Source organism: Saccopteryx leptura, chromosome 2 (assembly GCF_036850995.1).
Source record: "Saccopteryx leptura isolate mSacLep1 chromosome 2, mSacLep1_pri_phased_curated, whole genome shotgun sequence".
NCBI classification, from domain to species: Eukaryota; Metazoa; Chordata; class Mammalia; order Chiroptera; family Emballonuridae; genus Saccopteryx; species Saccopteryx leptura.
In genome coordinates, this window is record NC_089504.1 from 97919923 (window position 1) to 97945187 (window position 25265).

At 54.2% G+C, this 25265-nt stretch overlaps 1 protein-coding gene across 1 annotated transcript; it reads right to left on the bottom strand.

The window, feature by feature from the left end:
* Positions 1-13572: 13572 nt before the first annotated feature.
* On the bottom strand, positions 13573-24924 carry NINJ1 (ninjurin 1). Its single transcript, XM_066365726.1, has 4 exons — positions 24769-24924; positions 16363-16588; positions 15041-15202; positions 13573-14094 (listed from the first exon to the last, which is right to left on the bottom strand). The coding sequence occupies exons 1-3, from the start codon at positions 24841-24843 to the stop codon at positions 15048-15050; spliced, it is 456 nt and encodes a 151-aa protein (XP_066221823.1). The 5' UTR covers positions 24844-24924; the 3' UTR covers positions 13573-14094; positions 15041-15047.
* Between the last annotated feature and the right edge of the window lie 341 nt (positions 24925-25265).

The following is a 25265-nucleotide window of genomic DNA, read 5'->3' on the forward strand; positions in this document are numbered from 1 at the left end:
GAGGCAACACAAGTGAAGGACATAAATGCAGCACCATTCTTTTCTCTCGCTTTGGATGAGTCAACAGACGTAAGCCATTTATCCCAGTTCAGCGTGATTGCAAGGTATGTTGTCAGTAACACACTATGTGAGAAAAGTCTTGCTGTTTTGCCTATGAAAGAGACAACAAGAGGGGAGGACTTATTCAAGTCTTTCACTGAGTTCGCTAAAGAAAAAAATCTACAGATAGATAAACTTATTTCAGTGTGTACTGATGGTGCTCTGTGCATGGTGGGGAAAAACAGGATTCGTAGCGCTTCTTCGTGAATAGAGACCCATCCTAAGTTTTCACTGCATCCTACATCAGGAGGCGCTTAGTGCTCAGATGTGTGGCGAGCAGCTTGGTGAGGTGATGTTGCTGGTCATTCGAGTGGTCAACTTTATTGTTGCCCAAGCTTTAAATGATCACCAGTTTAAAACACTGCTGGATGAAATTGGGAATAATTATCCTGGTCTGCTTCTGCACAGCAATGTGCGTTGGTTGTCAAGAGGGAAGGTGCTCAGCCGTTTTGCGGCTTGTCTGAGTGAAATCCGGACTTTTCTTGAAATGAAAAACATCAAGCATCCTGAGTTAGCTAACACTGAGTGGCTCCTGAAGTTCTACTATCTCGTGGACATGACTGAACATCTGAACCAGCTCAATGTGAAAATGCAAGGCGTTGAAATACAGTCTTACCCCTTCAACAAGCAGTGTTTGCATTTGAAAACAAGCTGGAACTCTTCATCGCGGACAATGAAACAGGCCGTTTACTACACTTTGAAAAACTGGGAGAATTTAAAGATGCATGCACAGCAAGTGACCCTGCTCAACATCTTGATCTCCAGCAGCTAGCGGGCTTCACTTCTAATCTCCTGCAGTCATTCAGAGCGCGCTTTGGAGAATTTTGTGAGCGCATGCGTCTTTTTAAGTTCATCACCCATCTACACGAGTGTGCAGTGGACAGTGCTGACCTGAGTTACATCCCCGGTGTCTCCGTCAGAGATTTTGAGCTATAAGCTGCTGACCTGAAGGCCTCGGACATGTGGGTGAATAAGTTCAAGTCACTGAATGATGATTTGGAAAGACTTGTACGACAGCAAGCAGAGTTGGCGAGCAAACACAAGTGAGGAGAAATGAAAAAACTTCAACCCGTGGACCAGCTGATTGTCAAAACTTGGAATGCGCTTCCCGTCACATACCACACACTGCAGCATGTGACTATTGCTGTGCTGACAATGTTTGGCTCTACGTATGCATGTGAGCAGTCTTTCTCACATCTAAAGAACGTTAAAACCAACCTATGATCACATTTAACGGATGGAAGTCTCAACGCCTGCATGAAGCTTAACCTCACCACGTATCAACCAGACTACAAAGCCATCAGCAAAACCATGCAGCACCAGAAGTCACATTAATGGTAAGAAGTACTTTATTCATCACTGGTTAGCAACAGCATAACAATGTTATTAAAAAGAATTCATAGACTTATTGTACTTTAAGTGTTGGTCTTACATAAAATGCACACATTTACTTGTATTTATTGTTAAACATATTGTATGGCTCTCACAGAATTACATTTTAAAATATGTGGCGTTCATGGCTCTCTCAGCCAAAAAGGTTCCCGACCCCTGTTCTAGAGGGTCTGGATGCTGCCTTCGCTATTTGCTGTCAGGCCCTGGGCCCTGTGAGCTGACCCAGTCACCCACCCTTGGCACCTGCTCTCCTGAAGGCTCAACTGAGCAGCACCCTCCCCCTCCTCAGTGTCCTGCTGCCACCCTCCTTACTGCTGAGGGGCCTTAGGCTGGAGCCCAGGCCCACACAGCAGCTGAGAGTAGAGGCTCTAGCACCCTCCCCACACAGTCTGGAGCACACACACAGGCAGCCACACACACAGGCGCACGTGCAAACTCACACATGCGCACGACTCTCCCATACACGTGCGTACATGGAGGGCGTGCTGCTAGGCCTCAGCCTGGCCCCAGTGGGTTCCTCTTTTGACTGTCTCTCTCTGTCAGCTCCCCCTCCTCCAGCCTCTTTTTGGAGAAACAGAAGCATATTTGTTCGCCTGAGAATCATGACTTTGCGTTTTCCACGGGGCTTTCCGGAGGTGCTAGACATGCTGACTCCAGGGATGATGCCATGGGGCCCGGGAGTGGGAACCAAGATGGGGCAGAGGATTCAGCTTCCTACATGGAGTCCGGCCCCATGGGGCCAGCTCAGGTGACAACTCACTCATTCATGTGCCCCTCAGAGAAGTGAGGGTGCAGGCAAGGGAGACCTGCATGCAGGAGTCCTCCCACCCGCGAGGAGGTGAGGACAGTGCCGGACTGCTTACTGCCACCTGTGGGCTGTGGGCCCTGTCTGTGCAATGGGCACATGATCTGGGAATTGCTCCTTGAGCATAGCTTGGCACAGCTCTGCTCAGTGGCAGTACTGTCCCCATAATTGCTCCATTACTGACCACCTTGCTGGAAGGTGTAGCTCAGAACAGGTTTCTGGTGCAGTGCAAGCAGTTGTGGCCCTGAGCTGGGCAGGCTGAGCAAAGCCCTGCCGGCTCTGCCCCATGTGAGAACCCTCTGCACCTTGCTTCGGGCCTGGGGTAAAGATGTGAACCTGCTCAGTGCCTCCAGCCCTTCTCCGGGGCCTGTGTGGGGCTGGGAAGGTGCATGGTGTTCCAGGTCCCTTCAGTCACCCCATCCCCATATAAACCTTCTCCCATCACTGCAGAGGCGAGGCTGGAGGCGGCCTCCTGGTTACCAGCCAGACGGGACGCTAGTCCCTGTGCCCCCTCTAGGCTCTGACCTTGCAGGGGGAGGGCAGCAGAGGTGCTCAAGGTCAGCAGACCCCTGTGGCTCAGCCTGGCAGGTCCTGTGCAGTCTGCGGCCCCTCTACCCTCGGGGCCCAGGCAAGATCCTAATTCCTGGGTAAATATCTCTGGGCAAGAGCCCTGGGCTGTTCTTCGTGCTTGTCTTCCTCTGAGAGACACAGCTGGGAAAAGATGACAGACACGTCCGGGTAAATGTGACAGGTTCCTGAGTGAGATGAGAGAAATGCTCTGGTAAAGGTGACAGAGACCCCTGGGTAAAGGTGATTGAGATGCCCAGGTAAAGGTGACAAGAAGCCTAGGTGCATGTGACAGATGCACGGGTGAAGGTGACAGATACCAGACCTGCAGGCTCCAGTCTGAGAAATAAATGCCCTTTGTTTAAGCTGCACACACTGTGACCCTGTTACAGTAGCCTGGGTGGCAGAGGCAGCCCTGAGCAAGTATCCGACGGAGAAGTGCACCAGCTGTCCTTACCTGAGACCCCCCACGGCCACGAGTCTTTAGGGCCCAGTGGCAGGGTTCCATCCCGCGTGAGGCGCAGTCAGTGCCCATCCCAGGGCCTCATGACCGTGTGATGAGCTGCGATGGTCCAGGCTGTTTGTCTCGTGGCTTGGGCAGGGCTGCTTCCTGTGACCGCTGACTTTTTCTTCTGTCCATGATCCACCGAGGCCCTGCCCTCGGGGCCCAAAGCCAGCCCCTGAGCCCGGGCTGTGCCCAGGCCCTTTCCCAGCTCTCAGCCTTGATGTCCTGTTCCCTGGCAATGCCTGGGTTCTGTGCCCGGGGCTGAGACCTGCAATGGCCCAGACCGCCAGCCAGGCTCTGCCCACAGCCGGTCAGAGACCTGCAAGGCCTGTCCTCCTGGGCTGGGCCTCGGGTAGGGAATAACCTGGCTGCTGTGTCTACACTCAGCACTTCCTCCCATGATGCCTCACCCTGCCAACCGCCTGGTGAGTCAGTGCCTGTGACCTGGAATGAATTAAGTCCATCAGGGCATGAAAAGCACTGCAGGGCTACAGCCTCTCCTGTTGACCCCCCTCCCTCAAGGCCCTCGTTGTCTGTCCCCAGCTTCCCACCTCCACACTCCAACAACTGCTCATGACCCATACTTCTGCACCTCTGAACTTGCTGTTCCTTTGACTGGAACACTCCTTACTAACCCCCCCCCCCCAATCTACTCACACTTCAGGTCTTGGGTAAAATGCCGCCTCCTCCAGGAAGTCCTTCTAACATTCCAGTAAGAATACTGTCATGTGCCGCATAATGACATTTTGGTCAACAGGCCCACATATACAACAGTGGTCCCATAAGGTTATAATGGAGCTGCAGAATTCCTATCACCTAGTGACATTGCAGCCATTGTAACATCACAGTGCGACACATTACTCACGTGTCTGTGGTAATGCTTATGTAAACAAACTTGTGCTGCCAGGAGTATAAAAGTACAATTATACGTACAGTACATAGTTACTGATATTGATAACAATTGACTATGATACTGGTTTATGCATTTACTATATTATACTTTGAGTATACTCTTTCCATGTACACAAGAAAATGTTAACTGTGAAACAGTATACTGAACTAAGCTGGCAGGGGCCTCCGGCATCTTGTGTTTACTTCATCTCCTGATTGCATCACTTTCTCTCATGCTTGATTTAATCTCATGTTTTATTCATCGTGGCCTCTGAGCAAACAAATCCACTGCTCATGTTGTCAGTGAGTGGCCACATTGAGGACTGCCCTGTAAACGAAATTAAAAACTATTCATAAAAAGGTGGGACATCACCGATGGCTATTGCTCACCCGTCAGGCATGTCCCGTTCCACCACAGCTACCATATTGGACAAGAGCAAAGTGGTGAAAGCTGTTAATGGATCTCCTTTGCTGAGGGCAACAAAACTAACAAGAATTCTGGAAGGGCCTGTATTAGACATGAAGAAACTTCTGGTGACCTGGGTTGAAGATCAGACACAGAAGCGTGTCCCTCCTGCTCCATGATGTTCACGGCCAAAGGGAGACGTTTGTCTGTGATGTTGAAAGAAAAGGCCGGGCCCAACCATGATGTTGAATTTACTGCCAGATCTGGGTGGTTTGAACAATTCAGGAATCATTATTCATTACACAATGTGAAAGTGAGTGGTGAGTCGGCAAGTGCTGGCGTGAAGGCAGCTGAAGAAGTTTTGGAAACTCTAGATAAGCTGACTATGGAGGAAAATTACTTGCCAGAGAAAATATTCAATATTTCCTATCCTGGAAGCAGATGCCTGGAAGACATTCATTTATAAGGAGGCCAGGCCAATGCCAGGTTTCAAGACTTTTGTGGGCAGACTAACAGTCTATCTTGGGAGCAGTGTTGCAGGTTACAAACTGAAACCCTCTCTGACCTGGCACAGTGGGAGCCCCAGGGCCATCAAGCATGTCAGTGAGCACACACTGCCATGTCCTACAGGAGCAATAGGAAGTCATGACATCCCAGCTCTTCTTCCAAGATGCCCTCCTGGATTGCTATGCCAGTGAAATGGAGTACTGTTTGGCGCATAACAGACCTTTCAAGATTTTGCTTATTGTTGATAATGCTCTTGGACATTCTCCTTTTGTTCGTGATCTTCATATCAACATCAAAGTGGTGTTTATACATTCAAATATCACCTCTTTGATTCAATCATTGGAACTAAGAGTTGTAGCAGCTTTTAAAGCCTACTGCCTGCGGGGGCTCTGGGCCCAGGCTGCTGCAGCACCTAAGGACAACATTGCTGCAATCCTGGAAGGATTACAACATCTTTGATTGCATCAGGAACCTTGTTTTGACTTGGGTTGATGTCACCAAGGAGTGTAGGAATGGCATTTGGAAGAAGATACTTAAGAGGTTTGTCCATAGCCCTGGCCTGTTGGCTCAGTGGTAGAGCATTGGCCCGGCGTGTGGAAGTCCCAGGTTCAGTTCCCGGTCAGGGCACACAGGAGAAGCTCCCATCTGCTTCTCCACCCTTCCTCCTCTCCTTTCTCTCTGTCTCTCTCTTCCCCTCCCACAGCCAAGGCTCCATTGGAGCAAAGTTGGCCCAGGCATTGAGGATGGCTCCATGGCCTCTGCCTTAGGCACTAGAATGGCTCCAGTTACAACGGAGCAAAGGCCCAGATGGGCAGAGCATCACCCCCTGATGGGCATGAAGGGTAGATCCCAGTAGGGCGCATGTGGGAGTCTGTCTCCCTGCCATCCCACTTCTCATTTCAGAAAAAAAAAAAAAAAAGCCTGACCAGGCGGTGACGTAGTGGCTAGAGCGTCAGACTGGATGCAGAGGACCCAGGTTCGAGACCCCGAGGTTGCCAGCTTGAGTGCGGGCTCATCTGGTTTGAGCAAAGCTCACCAGCTTGGACCCAAGGTCACTGGCTTGAGCAAGGGGTTACTCGGTCTGCTGAAGCTCTACAGTCAAGGCACATATGAGAAAGCAATCAATGAACAAGTAAGGTGTCGCAATGAAAAATTAATGATTGATGCTTCTCATCTCTCTTCGTTCCTGTCTGTCTGTCCCTATCTATCCCTCTCTCTGACTCTGTCTCTGTAAAAAATAAAATAAAATAAAATACAAACAAAGAGGTTCGTCCATGACTTCAAAGGGTTTGCCAAGGATGAGGAGGTTGCAAGTATCAGTGTCTGTGGTGCAGATGCCACACAACTGTAACCAGGGTGCAGATAAGGGTGACACCAAGGAGGTCTAGTGGTGATTCCTGAGGTATTGACTGATGGGGGTTGTTGGAACTGGAAAGAAACAGAGCTGAAGAAGGGGCGAAAGAAAAGGAAACTGCAGGAGAAGAACCCCTGTGAAAATTCAGTGAACGTTTAGCAGAAGCTTTCTCAGACTTAAAACGTCTGAAGACACCAACAATGAGAGGTTGTCATTGATAGAGAGCAATGTTCATGGTGCATTATCTGATTATAGGCAAATCTATGATTAAAAAGAAAGCAAGAAGCAAACCACCATGGACATAGTTCTGAAAAATGAGACCTCACGAAGAGCCTCAGGCAGGTCCTTCAGGAGGTGTTCCAGAGGATTGTTCTCATAGGAGAGGACTGCTCCAAGCCTAATGTCCCTGGAGACCTTCCAGTGGGACAGGATGTGGAGGTGGAGACAGTGATACTGATGACCTGACCCAATGTAGGCCTAGGCTACTGTATGTGTTTGTGTCCTACTTAAAAAAAAAAAGTTTAAAAAGTATAAAGCAAATTTAAAAAAATTTAAATATCAAAAGCTTATACAGCAAGGATATAAAGAAAGAAAACGTTTGAACAGTTGTATAACATGTTTGTGTTTTAAGCTAAGTGTTTCTACAAATGAGTCAAAAAGTTAAAAAATAGTAAAGCCTGATGGGTGGTGGCACAGTGGATAAAGCATCCACCGGGAACAGTGAGGTCGCAGGTTCAAAACCCCGAGGTCACTGGCTTGAGCGGGAGATGACTCACACAATCCCAAAGCTCCCCAGCCTGAGCCTGAAGTTTACTGGTATGAAAAGCCCAAAGTTGCTGGCTTGAGCAAGGGAACACTGGCACACTCAGGTCAAAGCACATATGAGAAGCCATCAATGCACAACTAAAGCAAAAGCAGCTATGAGTTGCTTCTCACCCTTTCTCCCCTCCTGTCTCTTTCTCATTCAAAATAAATAAATAAAAAAAATAAAATTATAATTAATTTTTTTAAGTTTATAAAGTAAAAATGTTATGGTAAGCTAAAGTTGACATTTACTGGAGAAAGAAAATCATTTTTTATAAATTTAGTGTAGGCTGGTTGTACAGTATATATAGAGTCTGCAGTAGTGTGCACACATTAACTCATCACCCACTCACTGATTTACTCAGAGCAACACTGTGCATGGTAAGTGCTCTATCCTGGGGTGCCATTTTTATCTTTCATACCATATTTTTACTGTACCTATTCTATGTTTAGACACAAATACCATTTTATTACAGTTGCCTACATTATTCAGTACAGTTACATGCTGTGCAGGTATGTAGCCTAGGAGCAATAGGCCAGCTAGTGGTTTTCAACCACCCGCCTGTGGACCAGTGCCTATCTGCCAGAAATTTTGTGCGGGTGCATGAAACAATTAACCATCCTGATGTATGAAGATTATAGACCCAAAGATTACAGACTTTTATTGAAAAACACAGTTTTGCCATAGATCCTTGGCATGTAGCAGGTTGTAGCATCCTGGTTTGTGAAAGTACACCCTGTGATATTCACACAATGATGAAATCTGTTAATGTCCTTTAGGGACTCGTGACTGTAGCTCTCCATGACTACAACAGTGTTGGGATGTCCTTCCCCCCTCCAGAGCTGTGTAGAGGCTTGGAAAGGTTGCTTGGGCGGGGAGAGCTCTCTCATTACCAAAGGTGTATGAGGAGGAGGTATGTGAGGAAAATTGTGAGGGATGTTGTGAGGGAGGGAATGGATGAGGGAAGTTGTGAGGGCAGGAGTTAGGGAGGGTGTATGTAACGATGCGTGGGTGAAGGAGGGAGTTAGGGTGGTGTAGCAGGGTGTGATGAAAGTTATGAGGGAGGGTTTGAGGAGGGTTTTGTGGACCTTGAGAAAGAAGATACTAAGAGGCTGGTGCCTAACTGGGCTCAAATTTAAAAAACAGAGCCTAGTAGCCATTTATATACAAGGCCTCTTGAAAACTACTTTAGGGTAAAGCCTGCATTGAACTGCCTGCCTCCCACACTGAACTGCCCACCTGCACCCTGTTCCTGCCATGGGAGTCTGCCCTTATAAAGAAATTGCTGAAATTGTATTTTAACCAATAGGATGGAAGCTTGTCCTATCCAATTGGATCTGCACATCTATATTCCCCACCAGCATCTTCACTGACCAATCGGAGCAGCTTCATTCTGACCAATCAGGATAGTGATTTTTGGACCAGTCAAACTACAAGGATTTGGAGTCCTCATTTGCATAAGGATGGGCGGATCAGGGACCAGAAGCAGGACTTCTGTCTATATAAGTCAGGTCCCCTTTGGCTCAGAGAGTGTACTTTTCCATTTAACTGAAGACTGCTTTTCCCTGGCTGGAGCTGAAATACCAAAGGTGAAACATTAAAGAGCAGAGAAGAGAAGAGCAGAGCTTTATTCCTCAGGGCTCCTCACCCCAGGGCCTCACAACCATCCCTCATGATTGAGCTATAACACTACTGAGCTGTTCCATAGCTGTGCTGTATCACAATTGAGCTGTTTGTACTGAATAAAGTTTCCTTCTTCACTGTGCCCCAAATTGGGGATTCCTATTGGTGTTGAATTGATGGTCAACCATAGACCACTGACCATCGGTTGACAGTGTGAAGAGTTGATCAGGTATGGAGTTGGTGTGGTTGTTGGGAGTGCATACAATGAAGGAGGGGCATATGTCTCATTAATGGATGTTCCTGTGGGGAAGGGAGTTTGGGTCCCAGTGGCTCTGCCCAGAAGAGATGGTTATAAGCTGTGTAAGACACAAGCTCTTGTTTTCAGAGCCCAAAATGCAGCTGCATCTTGCACAACACAAGGTTCCCCTTGGCAAGAGGGTGGTGTTGACTCTGCAATCTCAGGGTTCAGGTGGGGGGTGCTGACACTGCTGAAATTGGGGTTCATATTTATAGTTCCTACTGAGTCAGTGCTTTGAGGCAGGCAGAGCTCAGAAGGAGCCATGCTGCCTGACCATGTGGTGGCGCAGTGGATAGAGCATCAGACTGGGATGCGGAAGACCCAGGTTCAAGACCCCGAGGTCACCAGCTTGAGCGCGGGCTCATCTGGTTTGAGCAAAAAGCTCACCAGCTTGGACCCAAGGTCGCTGGCTTGAGCAAGGGGTTACTTGTTCTGCTGAAGGCCCACGGTCAAGGCACATATGAGAAAGCAATGAATGAACAACTAAGGTATCGCAACGAAAAACTGATGATTGATGCTTCTCATCTCTCTCCGTTCCTGTCTGTCTGTCCCTATCTATCCCTCTCTCTGACACTGTCCCTGTAAAAAAAAAAAAAAAAAAAAAAAAAAAGAGCCATGTATCTCCCCAAATGTCTGCACAAACCTCTGTGAAGGGTTGGGCTTGGAAGGAGATGAAGAGCTGGGTGGGCATGTCCTGTTCCCAGAATGACTGCTGGAGCCTAGGTCAGCTCACCTATATAGTAGGGACAATATATAGTAGGGACCCCTCAGGGATTGGAGGCCCTCCCTCAGCACTGGGACTCTGATTTTTATCCCACCTGGAGGCAGGACTGAGCCCCATCTCCCAGCTGTTAGAAAACCAAGGGCAGAAGCGGGGTCTAGGGAGGGGCCCTGCTACCCTGGGTCAGCTTCCTCATGCCACACAGATCTAGCAGCCTTAGTTAGTTCCCTCCTGAAATCAATACTTGAAAGACAAGAAAACAAAACATTTAGCTCCCTGATTTTTAAAAGTAATACCACAAAGAAAGAGGGATTAAAGTCAATGAAAGGCCTGTGGGAGGCACCTGAAGGAGGGAGGAGGCAAAGGCAAACAGGTGTGGGTGAGTATGACATGACAGGTGGGGGACCCAATGGCCACCGTCTCAGTCTACTGGCCCCACCCAGTCTGGCTTTCACTCCCGGGGACAAGGTGGGAGGCCTAGCCTATCTTCTCTCTTCTCCTTCCTCGGCTCCTGCCAAGTGGGCTAGGGTCTCAGGTGTGGACAGTGAGAATGAAGCGCCAGGACAGGGAAGCCTGCAGAGTGAACCAGACCTAGAGGACACACACGGGGTTTGACCGGGCAGGAATAAACTGGTGTCCTGGGAGGCATGCAAGGGACCTGAGCCATGAGGTGAAGCACACAATGCCCCTGGCCTGTCTCGTTCAGCATCCCACTCAAGCTCCACATGACGACTCCCTCCCCTACCCGACCACCTTGGCCAGGCCCTGGTCACAAGGCCTCAGGACTTACACCTCCACAAGGCTGTCTCCTGTTGCCGGGCATCAAGCATTGCTCTTAAGACCTCCCCCAAACCCCTTCTCTATGTGTGCCGTTGAGTTTTCACACTTGTGGGGCTGGCTTTGCTCTGCACCGCTCTCTGGGCCTCAGCACACATGGATGAGTGAGCAAATGCTGTCGATGTTTACTGAGCACATCCTGTATGCCGGACACAGTGCCAAGGACACAGACTATGGTGGCATCCAATTGGACCAGACCAAGGTCCTGTAAGTAAGTAGAATCACAGGCATGAATGGGGGCCCACCTCTCCAATCTCAGGCAGAGCCCCTCTGCCCTTGGGGAGAGAGGGGCAGGACATTCCTTCTTGGGGTGGAGCCCTGATCTTGGACCAGTGCGGCAAGTTATGGGTGGGGCTCAGACACCGGCTATAGGGACATGGTGGTCAGTGAGGCCTGCCCACAGCACTAAAGGCCCAGTAAACCCCAATGGCTCCCTGTGACAGTGACCAGTAGAGGGGTCAGAGGGTTTATGGGGAGGACCTCAGGCCTCAGCACTGTCCTCGGAAAGTGACAGCATGTCCAAAGCTGGAGTGAGGGTCTAAGGGCCAGAGTGGCTGTTGAGTTTTGAATGTGGGAGATAGTGGGGAAATGCGAGGCTGTCATGTGTGCCTGGTGGAGGCACCTTGGGATGGGGGTGGTGGGGGTGGGAAGCACACCCCCACCTGTCCCCATTGTCCCCAGCACCGTGGAAGCCAGCCTGACTTGGTGGCGCAGTACTCAATCCACCCATCTGGGCAGACTTCTGGTCCCGGGCGAAGAGGAACCATGCCATCTGTTGGTCACGTTGGAGGTGCTGCCTCCTAAGATCAGCACACAGGCCGGCAGCCGTCCTGCGTGGCTGTTGGCCAGCCACACTGCAGGCCACAGGCTGCTTCAGGCCACCTCAGGAACAAGGTGTGGGTAGCACTCGCTTGTGCCAGGCCTTGGGTACAGCTGTGTCTGTGAGAGTGGGCCCAAACTGTCCTGGACACACTGGATGGCCAGGGACAGGAAGCAAAAGGGATGAAACCGGGCCCATCACGCAGCCTGGTACAAGGGCCGGGGCAGTTCATAGCTGGGAGCCTGACACCTGCTGCTTCCTGTCAAAGGCGAGAGGGGGAGGTAAGACATGCTCACAGTGATCAATCAGCAGGAGAGGAGATGTGAGTCTGGAAACCTCCTCACCCCCCAGGGCCCGGTCACCGCACAGCCAGAAATGTGTCCACCACTGCCTGCTCTGCTCACTTGCTCCTTCCTGGACCTCATCCCACAGGGTATCACCTTTAAAAAGCCTTTGTGGGACATTCAGACGCTCCCCAGAGCAGGGCCACGCTGTGGCCCCACTCTGCAGTCCCTATGCTTATTCCTGGAGTATTTTCAGGCAAAGCCTGGGACTGGGTGTCTCACCCACTTCTGTTTATCCGTCACTTTGTGCCAAGATGATCTTCCAGCCCCACTGACCAGATGGCAGTGTCACCCGATTATCTTAAGGGAACAAGGCGTTGAAGCCACCCCAGGCTCAGGTGGTGGCAGGGAAAAGTGACGGGGAAAGGGAGGGCAAAGGCCACAGCAGCTCCCAGGTATCCCAGGCACCTGGAAGGTACCAGATGAGGCCAGGCCTGCCACCTCAAGGAGATGAGGGGGTGGGGCAGCAGCAGGGGTCATAGTGGAGGGGCAAAGGGGCAGAGAGTGAGGGCTCAGGCCCTGAGGGCCTCGAGGGGAGAATGGAGGGAGCTGGGGTTCCAGCCAGGTGAGGTAAGGACCCCTGAGGCAGGCTGGCCTGCTGGATGGCATCTGGCCCTCAGCAGGGTCTCAGCCTACCCAGCGCCAGCCCTACTCTCCTTGGCCCATTAGGCATGACTGAAGGGCAGTGCTGGGCACCACGTTGGGTGGGTCACAACTGTGAGTATGGAGGGAAGACGAGTAGTGAACAGGCTGCAAGAAACAGTGAGAGTGCTGGAACTTTCCATGAGGGAGTGGTTAGTAGTCATCATCAGGCCGAGTGCCCGAGGACAGTAGGGGTGACGTTTGGAGATGCCAATGGAGGGAGCTCCTATGCAAGGTCGCCCTGCCTACCACTTGTCCCCCAATCCCTGCAGAGAGTCGTCTTGGCTTCTGACACCAAATGCCCACAAAGTTGACATGGGGACCAGTCACACACCCCCAGCCCTGACCCAGGCATCCCGGGCCAGTCCCTTGAATAATGCCCCACCTGAACCAGATCTAAGGAAATGCCTGGGAGCCCTCGAACCAGAGCCAGGGCTGGACCTTGGGGTTTGCTCCGTCTTGCTACAAATGAGCAGTGGGAAGGTTGGCAACACGTGGACAGGTCCGCCGTGGAGACGGTACTGTTGTGTCAAAGCTGGTTTTCTGACCTGGTCATCACGTGTGGTCAGGTCAGTGAGCCCACTCCTGGGAGCTTGCTGCTGAAGTTTCTGAGTTGGCACAGTGTATATGTCACTCCCGGGAGCCCCAGGGATCGGGGTGAGGGGGTGACACCTGTGGGCAGGCCCCCATAGAGTAAATGATGATCTGTGGGACTGCCTGCCATGCAGTCTCTGGGCCTGGGCTACCGGGAGCTCTTCGAACCATTTTTCTGCGCGCCAAGTAAAACAGTAAGACACTGGGGCACCGGAGACCCGAGACCCCGTCTCTGCCTGAAAACCTGACCTGGACGTCTGGTGCCAAGGAGCTGCCCAACCCCACAGTTCTGAGGGGGCACCTAGGGTACAAACTATGTCCCTGTGCCTGCCGTGGGTGGGACGGAGAACAGTGCTAAAGGCTGCACAGTAGGAACATCTGTTTTATTGGTCATTGTGCTTAGAAAAGTGGGGCTCGGACCCGGCTCCACCAGTAACTGCTGGTGGAAGGTGTGCACCGGGCCCACAGCCACAGTGCCGGGCCAAGGGAGGAGCTGGTGGTCCAGTGTCCTGGGTCGGGAATGGCCGAGACCACCGGTCCCACAGGGGATACACATTGACTGAAAAGAGGCATCTCATCCCTCTGGAAATGTCCTGAGGCTGAGGCTGGCCCTGGCCCTTTGCTGCCCATCCTCTGGTCTGCTGTGTGTCTGTGATGGCCATGAGCCTTCTTGGGGGTCTCCAGTTCTGCCCTCTGGGCCTTACTGCCCACTGCTCTATGAGGAGAAGCCAAGGACGGAGCAGGCCTCACACTGGCCTGCGTGTCCTCCAGTCCACTGCTGGGCTCTGGTAGTTTCAAAGAGTGCCGTACGCAGGCAGGTGGGCCCCATGGGTAAGGCAACTTCTGGGGTCTGTGTGGCTGCAGCCAGGCACAATCTGGGACATCTGCAAAGGAGAGGAGAGGTGTGAGGCCTGTCCAGCCAGAGGCAACCTGGTGCCATCCTGGTGACCCAGCCTTAATGGTGTGTCCAACAACCAGCCCACAAATGTTGGGACCTCTCCAACTCCAAAAGGGCCCAATTCTCACCTGGGCAAGCCTCAGTTTCCCCTCCTGGGTTATTATGAGGATTTAAAGCCCTGGTCCCAGCACACTCTGACAGGGGACCCCAGAGAGCAGGAACTGGTGGGGGCTCGTGCCATGGGCTGATGCTTGGGAGGGTTGGGGTTGTGTTTGGGGCATACAATGGGTGGTTAATAAACGGTCTAATCACCATGCCATGAGTGTGGGACCATGCTGGCCTACAGATGGTTTTGTGGGGTTCCCATTCTGCCCTGGGGTATCCCTGGTGGTAGAGAGCTGTCTGTTAGTGGTGTCCACGCTTCCTCTGAGACAGGCCTGAGTCATGACCACTGGGCCCCAGGTCACATGGACCTGTGGTGAGTAGCCCTGGCCAGGGTTCCAAATGCAAGACACTTGTATCCTTATAGCCTAATTGCTGACATCAAACTTAGCAAAGTATTGAATTCTGCTGACCTGTATCTGCCTGTGCAACACTAAGGGTGCCTGTGTCTCAGCACCCCTGGCTGCACACAGTAGGGGGTCCTTCATTGAGCGTGTTATAAGGGTCACCTGGCCTCCCTTGGCTCCTGTTTCCTAGCGGGGTGACTTTGGCAGGTGCTCAGCCTCTCTGAGCATGGATGAAGGTGGAGTGTGGTATGGGAATGTACAGCCGGGGCGCCCACCCCACAGGGCCCAGGCAGGGGCAGGCACGAGGTCAGGGCACTCTGCATGAAAGGTCCCCAGCCTACTCATGGGTCAGCGGCCAGCAGGGTCTGAGAGCAGGCTTGTGGTGGAGTGCAGTGCCTGGCCTGACCCTCAGGAGTAACTCACCTGAGCCCTACTGCTGAGGTGCCATGTCCATTGTGGGCTTCTGGACGCCAAAGGCCGTGATGAAGATGTTGACCACAACGATAATGAAGACCAGGCCGGTGGCCAGGTTGTTGAGGAAGTCCAGCTTGGCGTGCTTGGCTGGGTTGTTGAGGTCATACCTGACTGTGGGCGAGAGGGTGTGGACACTGCCGTGGCTGCCTGAACGGGGCCCAGAGCTGGGGTGGAGTGACGCTGCAGGGCCCACTTCTGTCCTCCAGAGGGACGTGCCTGTTTTAATACACTACGGACAATAGGCTTGGCCTGGGAAGGTGACAGGACAGAAGCTCGGAGGGGCCTGACATTTGTGGCCACAGAGGGTGCGGTACCAACCCAAGGCCCCAGTTTGGATTTTAAGGCAGGATGTGCTGAGCACACACAGGCAAGCACCTTCCTGAGTGTCCTCTGCGTGGTAACCTAGCAACCCTCACATGCACCCAAGGCCGCTTTATGCCCACTTGACAGGCAGGGAAACTGAAGCCAGAAGGTCAAGCAACCTGCCTGAGGTCACACAGCCAGGAGGTCAAGGCAACCCTGGGGACCTTGCTGCTCCTTGCCCTGACCTTCACCTGGGCGGACAGATGTCCTGGCGAAAAAGGACCAGCAGTTAGTCCCTGTAGACCAGGGGTCCCCAAACTTTTTACAGAGGGGGCCAGTTCACTGTCCCTCAGACCGTTGGAGGGCCGGACTATAAAAAAACTATGAACAAATCCCTATGCACACTGCACATACCTTATTTTAAAGTAAAAAAACAAAATGGGAACAAATACAGTATTTAAAATAAAGAACAAGTAAATTTAAATCAACAAACTGACCAGTATTTCAATGGGAACTATGCTCCTCTCACTGACCACCAATGAAAGAAGTTCCCCTTCTGGAAGTGCAGCGGGGGCCGGATAAATGGCCTCAGGGGGCCGCATGTGGCCCGCGGGCCATAGTTTGGGGACCCCTGCTGTAGACCATTGTAAGAACTAGAGGATACATGGTGGGCACCCGATATCTGTCAACTCTTAGTGTGTTTATGATATTTCCCAGCATCCTCAGCCAGGGTGGATGGAAGGACAGAGACCCAGCGGTAGTTCTCTGGGGACCACATCCTGGACTTCCTAGCCAAGTGAGGACCCCCTGCCTCCCCTTCCCCTGTGCAGCTCTGTGAGGGCTCCACGCTCAGAGAGTGTCAGAGGGTAAGCACCCTATGCGAGGAGCTATGCAGGCAGAGCCAGCCAACCATGGGGCAGGGCTGCCCCAAGGCCCGCTCACTGTGGGGACCCTGTCCAGGCACCTACCCAGGATGATGAGCAGCACGCCCACGCAGATCTGCAGCACCAGGGAGATGGAGATGAGGACCACCAGGGGGACGAAGAAGCCGAAGCTGGGGCCCTGGTCGATGACGGCCTTCAGCTGGGAGGCGTTGGCCATCAGCAGGGCGATGTCCAGCATGCTCTCCGCTGCACTTTTCTTGTTAGCATAATGATTCACGTTGATGGGCCGGTTCCTGCCCCAGCGGGGTGGCTGTGGGGAAGGGGCAGTCAGCTGATGGGTGGCAGGGAGGAGGCAGGGGCTGCAGGCCTGGGCCACCCCAAGCCGCTACCCAGGTCTCCTCCCCAGAACTGGCAGGGAAGTGGGGGCTAATGGCCTGCAGTTGTGGGCCCAGACGAGGCTCGAGAGGGAAGTGCTTATTAACGGAACAAGGGGCCCAGAGAAGGCTGCACAGCCCTGCAAGACCCTCCCCAGGAATCAAGTCCTGGAAGAGAGAGGAAACACAAGTACTACTCCAGCACATTCTGGTTTCAGAACGGAAACTACCACTAGTGAATACCTCCACGCACTGGGGTGGAGTCTGGCAGCCTTTCCTGGATGACCCTGCCTGTGGTGCCCTGGCCTACCCTCTCTGCCAGATCTGGGCGGATGTTTGGTGCCAGGGCAGAAGTGACTTTCGGGGTGGGAGCTGGATCCCGCTCCCTGCACCCTTGCCCAGCTATGAAACAGGCCTCCCAGCTGAGCAGGGCACAAAACGTGGATGCCTTGCATCCTACGCTGCAGCTCTTATATCTTCCTTAATTTTTATTAACAAAATTTTAAACCTCCTTATTAAGGCTACGTATTTAATGTAGACAACCTGAAGAGTGTGGAGCATACAGGTGTGACACTGTCGCCACCATCCCAGCCCTCTACACGCTTGCTCCCGTCCCTTCATTTACTTCCCCTGGGACAGACGGCCCCTGCGCAGAGCAGTCCCTGCTCATGCCCTGTGTTCACGTTCCTGTCCATCAAACAGACACAGAGTGAGTCCTGCCCCTCTTCCCTCACCTTTGCCTGAGAACACCCAGTCTCGGGGCAGGTCCCCTGCCACTCCCAGGTGCCCACCATGCTATGACTTCAAACTGCCCCTGACTGCCCCTCCCCACTAACCAGGGCAAATCTGAGCCCCTGGGCCTGGCCTTTTGTCCACAGGAGCCCCTGAGTTGCCAGGCTGGAATGGTGGCCTCCTGGGGACCAGTCAGCAGGTGGCCTCCTGGGGCCACCCAGGAGATCCTGTTTCTAGACTCATGAAAGATGGAGACTAGGAGGCGGGTGCTGGGAGAGGCCGGACGGTGCTCAGTCCACCTCCACTTTCTGTAGCTGCAGATGTCACCCTGGAAAACACTGACCTACAGCAGGGCGGGACTCACTTTTACAGTGTGTCTTTAAATTTAAATTGACTCTAGAATAACATGCCCCGAAGGGAGGGAGGATGGGCACAGAATGGGGTGGCTCAGCTACCTGCCCAGGTTCCCTGGTGTGAGGGGCCCTGAAGTAGCAAATCCACTTCGTTTAAAATTCAAGACCAAAGGACACAGGGAAGGCCTCCTGTGCAGACCCAGGCCGTGCCCCAGCTCTCTGGGATGTTCCACACATGGCCAAGCCCCCCGGGTCTCTCCTGCAACTCTCTGTGTGGGTTCTCACCAGGTCTCCAGCTGCACTCACAGTGGGGTGGGCCATGACCCAGACCCCCACACCTCCAGGGCTGCTCCCAGCCAAAGTCCGGGCACAGGCTGCCCACTGCCTAAGGGCCTCTGGTGCCTACAACATGAGGCTGCCCCTAGCTCCACCCCAGTCACATGAGTGTGCTCCTCTGGGGGTGGCATCTGGGAAGCGCTGGCCTGCAGTGGGTGTGTGTACTACTATGTTTCATAAACTGAAGTGCCCTCACTCGAAGCCACCGCAATGCTCATCCCAGTCACCAACCCCGGAGAAAACTTTGTAAGGGGTTCCCACCTTCTGTGGGCTACATACGTATCCTCATGAGCTTATACACACATGCACACATAAGCGGACATACACGCATGACCATACACACACCCCACATGCATAAGCAACATGTGTACACATGTATAAATACACACAAATGTGTATGCACACATAAACCCATAAGCCTATATACATACACATAACACAGGTGTACATATATGTGGAACTCACGTGTGTTAACATATCATGCACACATATATACATAACAGACACATGTACATGTGCATAAACAAACATGCATACAGACATGTGCACATGCCCAGGCTAACTGTGGTGGTCTCTAGACAGGAGGAAGAATTCTTTTCTATTCTGAGCTCTCCTGAGCCACCTGAACATCTTATAGCCATGTAGCCACATGGCCACATGCACATTCAAATTCAGAATGACACTGTCCGTGGCAGAGCCCACAGCACAGAGAGCCTGTGCCCCTGCTGTCCTCTGTCCTGGGGGCCCTGGGCACAGCCTACCATTGTATTCACTTTTCAGCTGGTTGTCCTCCTCCAGGGAGCTTCCCTGACCCCGTACCCACTCACTACAGGTAAACTGAAGCTCTTGTCCAAACAACAAGTGAGGGCTGTCCTGAGATGTGAACACAGGCCCTGGGGTTCAGAAGCCATGGCAGCTGACACCATGGTCTCCTCAGGCCCCATGGAGGAGGGTGGGGTCAAAGGTCACCCTGTGGGGGCTGAGGATATACTCCAGGCCCCAGCTGTGTGACCTCAGGACACCTGGCCCCCTCTGCGCCTCACTTGTGCATGGGGGTCATGGAGCAGGTACCCTGGGGACTCTGGAAGTCTAGCTGCTGCCTCGGAGCCCTGGCCTGTGCACCTTTCCTGGTGCAGGGTGCTTCCTGCCCATTCAGCCATCAGCTTCCTAGTCAACCTGTACAGTGATAAGGGCAACACAGGCTGGGGTCAGGGGGTGCCAGTCAAAGTCTGGCTCGCCACAGCATGGCTCTAGGGCCTTGACAATGTGCTCTCCCTCTGCTGGCCTCGGTCTCTGCAGCTGTATGCCCTGGGCCGCACTCTGGGAGGCTCCACCACTCACCAAGTTCTCCACTAACCATGAGAGGAAGTGTGATTCTCCCATTCTACAGAGTGGGAGACTGAGGCTCAGGGCGGTGCCTGGGCCACTGAGAGGGAGGGGCAGATCAGAATTCAAACCTGGCCCATCTGTCCCAATGCCGACCCCAATGCCGAGGGCTTCCCAGGGTGAGGCACAGCCTTATGTCCACCCTGGGAAGGGCCCCAGGTGACCCACTTTACCCAGGCCCAATGTTGGTGCTCCAGGCCTCCGGGGGCTCTGAACTGTGAGGGGAGTTCTGGGCCCTGGAGATGACCACGACACGAGTGAGTTCCAAGGAGGCTGCTGTCTTGCAAACCGCCTCCTGCAGGCCTAGAGTCCTTGGGCCTGAACTGGCCGCCTGCCTCACCAGCTGCCAGGAGCTACCTTGGGAACCCCCCACTGAGACATGAGCCACAATCTGGGCAGTGCAGGGGACAAACACCCTGGTTAATATGAATATGTTCCTGGAGCCAACGGAACTTCCCAAAACTTCAGCTGTGGCCCCAGGACCTGGGTGACCTCACGACTGCCAGATTTTTCCCCACAAAAGCCATAAAGAAGGCTTATGTGGGGGGGAGACTGCCTCAATGCAGGAATGCCCACCTTCTGTGGACAGAGAGCCCTGCAGCAGCTCTCCACAGGCAGCTGGCGGGGACCCCGACCACTTGGCCCGGAACACACTGCTGGGCACCCTCCATTCGGCGGAGGGGAAGTAGGCCTTGACTTGAACCCAGGTCTGAGGCAACCTGGGTGCCTGGTTCTGGTCATGGCACAAAGGATGCTCCAGTCCACCCCAGGCTTGAATGGGACCATAAAGGAGGCTGCCTGGCCCACCCCGAGCCTCTTGCCCCCACACCCCTGCCCTTCTGGGAGACCAGGACAAGACAGGCCAGGGCCGAGGCTCACGGACACCCTGAAGAACCTGAGGGGTTTGGTTACTGACTCCCTCTAATCCTGCCTGATCTTCAACCTTCCATGGGCCCTGAATCCTGAGCACAGTATAGAACAAGGACCTACGTGGGAACTCCCAACTGTCCTCCCAGAGCCCATTTTCATATTGGCTGAGTGAGAGACCAAGGACCCCAACAAATCTATAAGGTCAACCAGCGGGCCTGCTAGGAGCTGGGTAGAGCTGCCCCCGCCCCATCACCCCTGTATCCAGCTGCACCAAAGACCCGAGGTGGGACAGCTCCGTGCCTCAGTTTCCTTACATTTGTAAACTGGGCTGACAGGGGACTGAATGAAGGACTCAGAGACCTGGTGGCCAGTCAGAACACAGCCCTCTGAGGCAGGGCTGATGGTCCTCCTTGCCGCCCAGCCCTCGCGGCTTTGAGAGACTGCCTCTCAAACAAACTATGCCAGTTAATTAAGTAACACCATAAAACAAACCCATAACAAAAGAAAAAGAACAAGCTTGGGAATTAGGTCTACGTGAGTTGAGGGGCCCTGGAGGTCCTGGGTGTCCAGCCCCAGATGCTTGCCCGCTGAGCCTTGGACTTAGCACCAGTGTACGTGGGGGCTCTTGTGTCCTTCTCTCTGGGGCGGGAACTGAGAACCAAACTGGCTCTGGCAGGGCTTTGGTGTCCCTTGTTTGACCCACTAGTGCGTGAGCTACCATTGCGTCCACTGCACAGGCCGTGTGAAGGCACCCTCCTGGGGCCACACCAGCCTACACTTTTCCTGAACTGTCCCCACTTGGCCAGTCAAAAGGTCTCCCGCTCCACGCAGGAAGTTTGGTGGGGGTTTCCTGTGGCAGCTGGGCTGTGGGCTGGGCACACCCACTTCCTGCAGGCTCAGCACTAGTGCCAGTGACCCTGCGGCCACATCAGAGTCATCTCCTAGAATTTGGCCAGGCCCCGTCAGCTTGGGGATCTGCTGGGAAAGCAGAAATGAGAAGACCAAAGTCCCCCGGCAGCTCAGGCTGTGCATGACCCAGAAGTGGCCCGAGGAACCTTGTCCCACCACCTCCCTGCTGTGTCCTCAGCTGGCCACCATCCCAGCATCTGCTGCAGGGTCGAACACAGCTGCCCCTAAACCAAGCCACTCTGGGCATGACACAGCTGTGGGCCACTTTCTTTTCTTTTTTTTTTTTTTTTGTATTTTTTTCTGAAGTTGGAAATGGGGAGACAGACAGACTCCCGCATGTGCCCAACCGGGATCCATCCGGCACGCCCACCAGGGGGCGATGCTCTGCCCATCTGGGGCATCGCTCTGTTGCATCCAGAGCCATTCTATCGCCTGAGGCAGAGGCCACAGAGCCATCCTCAGCTCCCGGGCAAGCTCTGCTCCAATGGAGCCTTGGCTGCGGGAGGGGAAGAGAGAGACAGAGAGGAAGGAGAGGGGGAGGGGTGGAGAAGCAGATGGGCGCTTCTCCTGTGTGCCCTGGCCGGGAATTGAACCTGGGACTCCTGCACGCCAGGCCGACGCTCTACCACTGAGCCAACCGGCCAGGGCCAGTGGGCCACTTTCACAGCATAACTGACACCATTCCTCCTGTCCACAGCACAAGTGAGATGACCTAATGAAGACACCAACTCACTTGCAGAGGGGCCCCGGGCAGGCTGGCCTACGCGAGGGCCACGGGGGCTCGGGCACACAGAGGGGGGCATCTGTGGAGCTCCCCACTGTCCTGGCCCAGTGCGACTTGTTTGCCAACTGGTTACACATGTGACTTCTCCTTAGGCCAGGCCACTTGGGTAAGTGAGCCATGCCACCCCACTTCACAGAAAAGAAAATTGAGGCTGGATTGTGTCTGCACTTGTCCACGGTTGCACGGTAAGGCCAGGCCTCCCAGCTGTCCTCCCATGGCCAGGGGCACACTGGGGACACAGCTCACCTATCCTGCTATTCAGGACTCCCGGAAGATGTAGATGTCCTGGTTTATCCCTCCTCCCAGCAAGCCTTTCTTCCCAACCTCATGCAGGTGCCTGAGGCTCAGATTCCAGCCAGGCCACCTGGAAGGAAGGCCTGTGCGGGTAATGACACAGTATGCCTGGCTGATGGCTGCACTTCACACACGAACATTTTTGGTCCTCACAATGACCCCTGAGGGCTGCTCTGCTACCAACCCATTTCACAGAAAACAAACTGAGGCACAGAGTGATGTCCCTCAAACACAGCAAGGTAGCTCCTGAGGGTGGGGAGGGGAGGGAAGAGGCTGGGCTGCAACGTTTTGCGGGCCTGGGCCAGCTGAGGGGCCTTGAGGCTGGCCACTCCTCCAGGAGCCTCCCTGTCTGTGGCTGAAGACAGCAGGACTGTTGGAGACTGCAAGCTGGCAAAGCCCTTGCAGTTTAAGGCTAAGCCAAAGGTTAAGCTCTTTCCCCACACCTCCCTGTTAGCTGTGATGCTGGATTGTTTTTACTTGTCCTATCTCCCTTGTCCCATCTCCCTTGTCCCTAGGAGAGGCTGGAGGCAGTTTTCTTTTTACCTTTTGTTTTGTGAAGTTAAGATGTTATGCAGGGTGGAGGGTTTTCTGCACTTGGGAGAATTCTTGTGTTGCCTTGGAAATGTGACTTTGTTTTAAAGTTCTCTTTGATTTGCTAATGACTTTACTCTGTCCTATAAATAAAGTGGTTTGGGGGTGAAGACTCACTCTTGCAAGCTAAAGGCTGCAAAGCGGCCTCCGGATCCCATCCTTTTTCTCTTTGAGTTTATTTCTTCACTCTGCCCGGTTCTCACTAAGGACCTGGACAGTTACTAGCCGCACTGGTCTGCGGCACAGGACGAATGTGTTCCCTCTCACACAAGCTCCCACCAAGGCCTGACCTCCCATCACACCTCCCCAGCCTCAGCGTGTGTGGTGGCCCAGCCTCTGGGCCTTTCTCTCCCTGTTCCCTCTGCCTGGGATGCCCTTTCCCACATTGTGGGGGCCACACCTGCACCCCACTCCAGTCCAGGGCCCAGCACCAATGTCACACTCCCACTGCCATCACATCCGACCCTGAGAGTGGAGCACTTTGACTGGGGGCTTCTCTGTCTGCTCTGCTTACAGGGTACAGTGCCCTCCCTCACCAGTCAGTCCAGAGCCTACGATGTGCTCCCAAGATTTGGTGAGCGGAGCAGGTTTGGAGCAAAGGGGCAGCCAAGGTTGGGAGATGAGCAGAATCCCTCTCTTTTAAATCTACTTCCAACCCACCTGCCCTGTGTATTACCTGCCGAGCTCCCCCCATTTCCCTGAAGGCAGGCAGTGATCATTCGTTCTCCCTTTTCAGACTACCCACAGAAGGCCCAGAGAGGAAGGCAGCCTCCCCAAGCACACACAGCCCTCTGCTCAAAAGTGTTCAAACACCAGGGCAGGGCCAGGTGTGGGCTCCTCTCAGCCCTCAGTGTCCTCCTCTTTAACCCAGGACAAACATGCTGGGCCACCCCAGGGCTGGCAAGGAGGCTTGGGCCCTGGAAAGGCTTGCTACAGAGAAGGTTGGAGATGGTTACTAAGCAGGACCAGGGGCTCATGGAAGGCCATCCAGGCCAGCTGGGGCCTCGCTTGCCCCACAGGGTCTTCTCCAATATGGCCTGTCTGGTTACCCACACCTGGGCACTGTCGTCTCTGTCCAAGTCAGGTTCACACAGCAGAGATTCCACTGGCCCTGCCCCTCTCCCCAGAGAGTCAGAAACTAAAAGAATGTCCAAAGTCAACCAATCACAGAGGGCTGTGTCCAGGACTGCTTCACAAACAGGAGCTGGGGAAGTGCTGGGCCTCTTAAGTGGCACAAGACCACGCTCAGGCCTTGCCCAGTAGCAGGAGGGGACCCTGGGGCCGGAGGGCAGCAGCTTTAATGAGGGGCCGGACCACTGCCAGTGCCCGCCTGGTGCCCGCCACCCTCCTTGACCTGCAGGTACTGTGTACGAGGAGCGGGGCCACAGTGCCAGAAGTTCCCCATCAGGGCACGCACCAGACTGTACGGTCGCCCTGGTCACCATGGGTGACGTAACCGTCTGCCGCCTGCTGGCCAGGGGCCCGGCGGCTGGGGTACTACTCTCCGCCCATCCCCAGCGCGCAGCGGAGGTGAGGCGACTGGAAGTTAGAGGGTGGTGCGGGAGAGGGAAGGCCGGGCGTGGGAGGCGTGGACACAACTTGGCGCAGTTTGGACGATGGCCCTCCAGTCCGCCCCGCGCCCCCGCTCACCTGCGGGAGTGGCCGGAGCCCGGGGGCACCGCTAGGGCTCCTGAGCGTGCGGAGAGGTACGGGGCGCACCGGGTGCGGGGAACTCTGCCTCCGGCACGGCGGCCGCGGCGCGCAACTGGCTGGTGCCCACAAGTCCCGGGCCCCGGGCCCAAAGCCCAGAGAGGGCGGGCGCCGGCCAAGGTCGCACAGCGGTGCGGGGGAGGGGGCTTACCGAGGCGTCCGGGGAGCCCGGCGAGTTCGGGCGCAGGTCGCCGTTGAGGTCGTACTCCTCGGGGACAGAGTCCATGGTGCGGCCGCAGGGGCCGCCTCGCTCCCAGCCTGAGCGCCAACCGCTCGTCCGCCGCGGGTCCCGGCGAGTGCCCGCCCCGGGACCGCCCCACCAAACGCAGCAGCCCCTGGCTCCGCCCCGCCCTGGCGGCCCCGCCCTGAAAGCCTGGCTCCGGGGACACCAGCGACTCCGCTCTCTAAGTGTGGGCATCCCACGCTGCGTCCTGGCTCCTCAGGCCCAGGTCTCAAGTGGCCTTGAGGGGCGCACGTCCCGCTCTGCGCCCGGGTTGTGGACACTATTTTTGTTTTTCTGGTCGTGGCACTTTTAATCCATAAAATGAGACCAAGAACCTGGCCACTTCGCAAACTGCCTGGAGCGCCATGAAGGGAGGCGAGAGGGCGCCACTGCCATAGCAAGCCCTGGGCCGGCTGCGCACCCGG

Coding starts and splice junctions, on each gene's coding strand:
- NINJ1 (XM_066365726.1), bottom strand. CDS start 24,843: ATGGACTCTGTCCCCGAGGAGTACGACCTCAACGGCGACCTGCGCCCG. Junction 16,589..24,768: donor CGGGCTCCCCGGACGCCTCG/GTAAGCCCCCTC, acceptor CCTTCCCCACAG/CCACCCCGCTGGGGCAGGAA. Junction 15,203..16,362: donor CGTGCTGCTCATCATCCTGG/GTAGGTGCCTGG, acceptor TCTCGCCCACAG/TCAGGTATGACCTCAACAAC.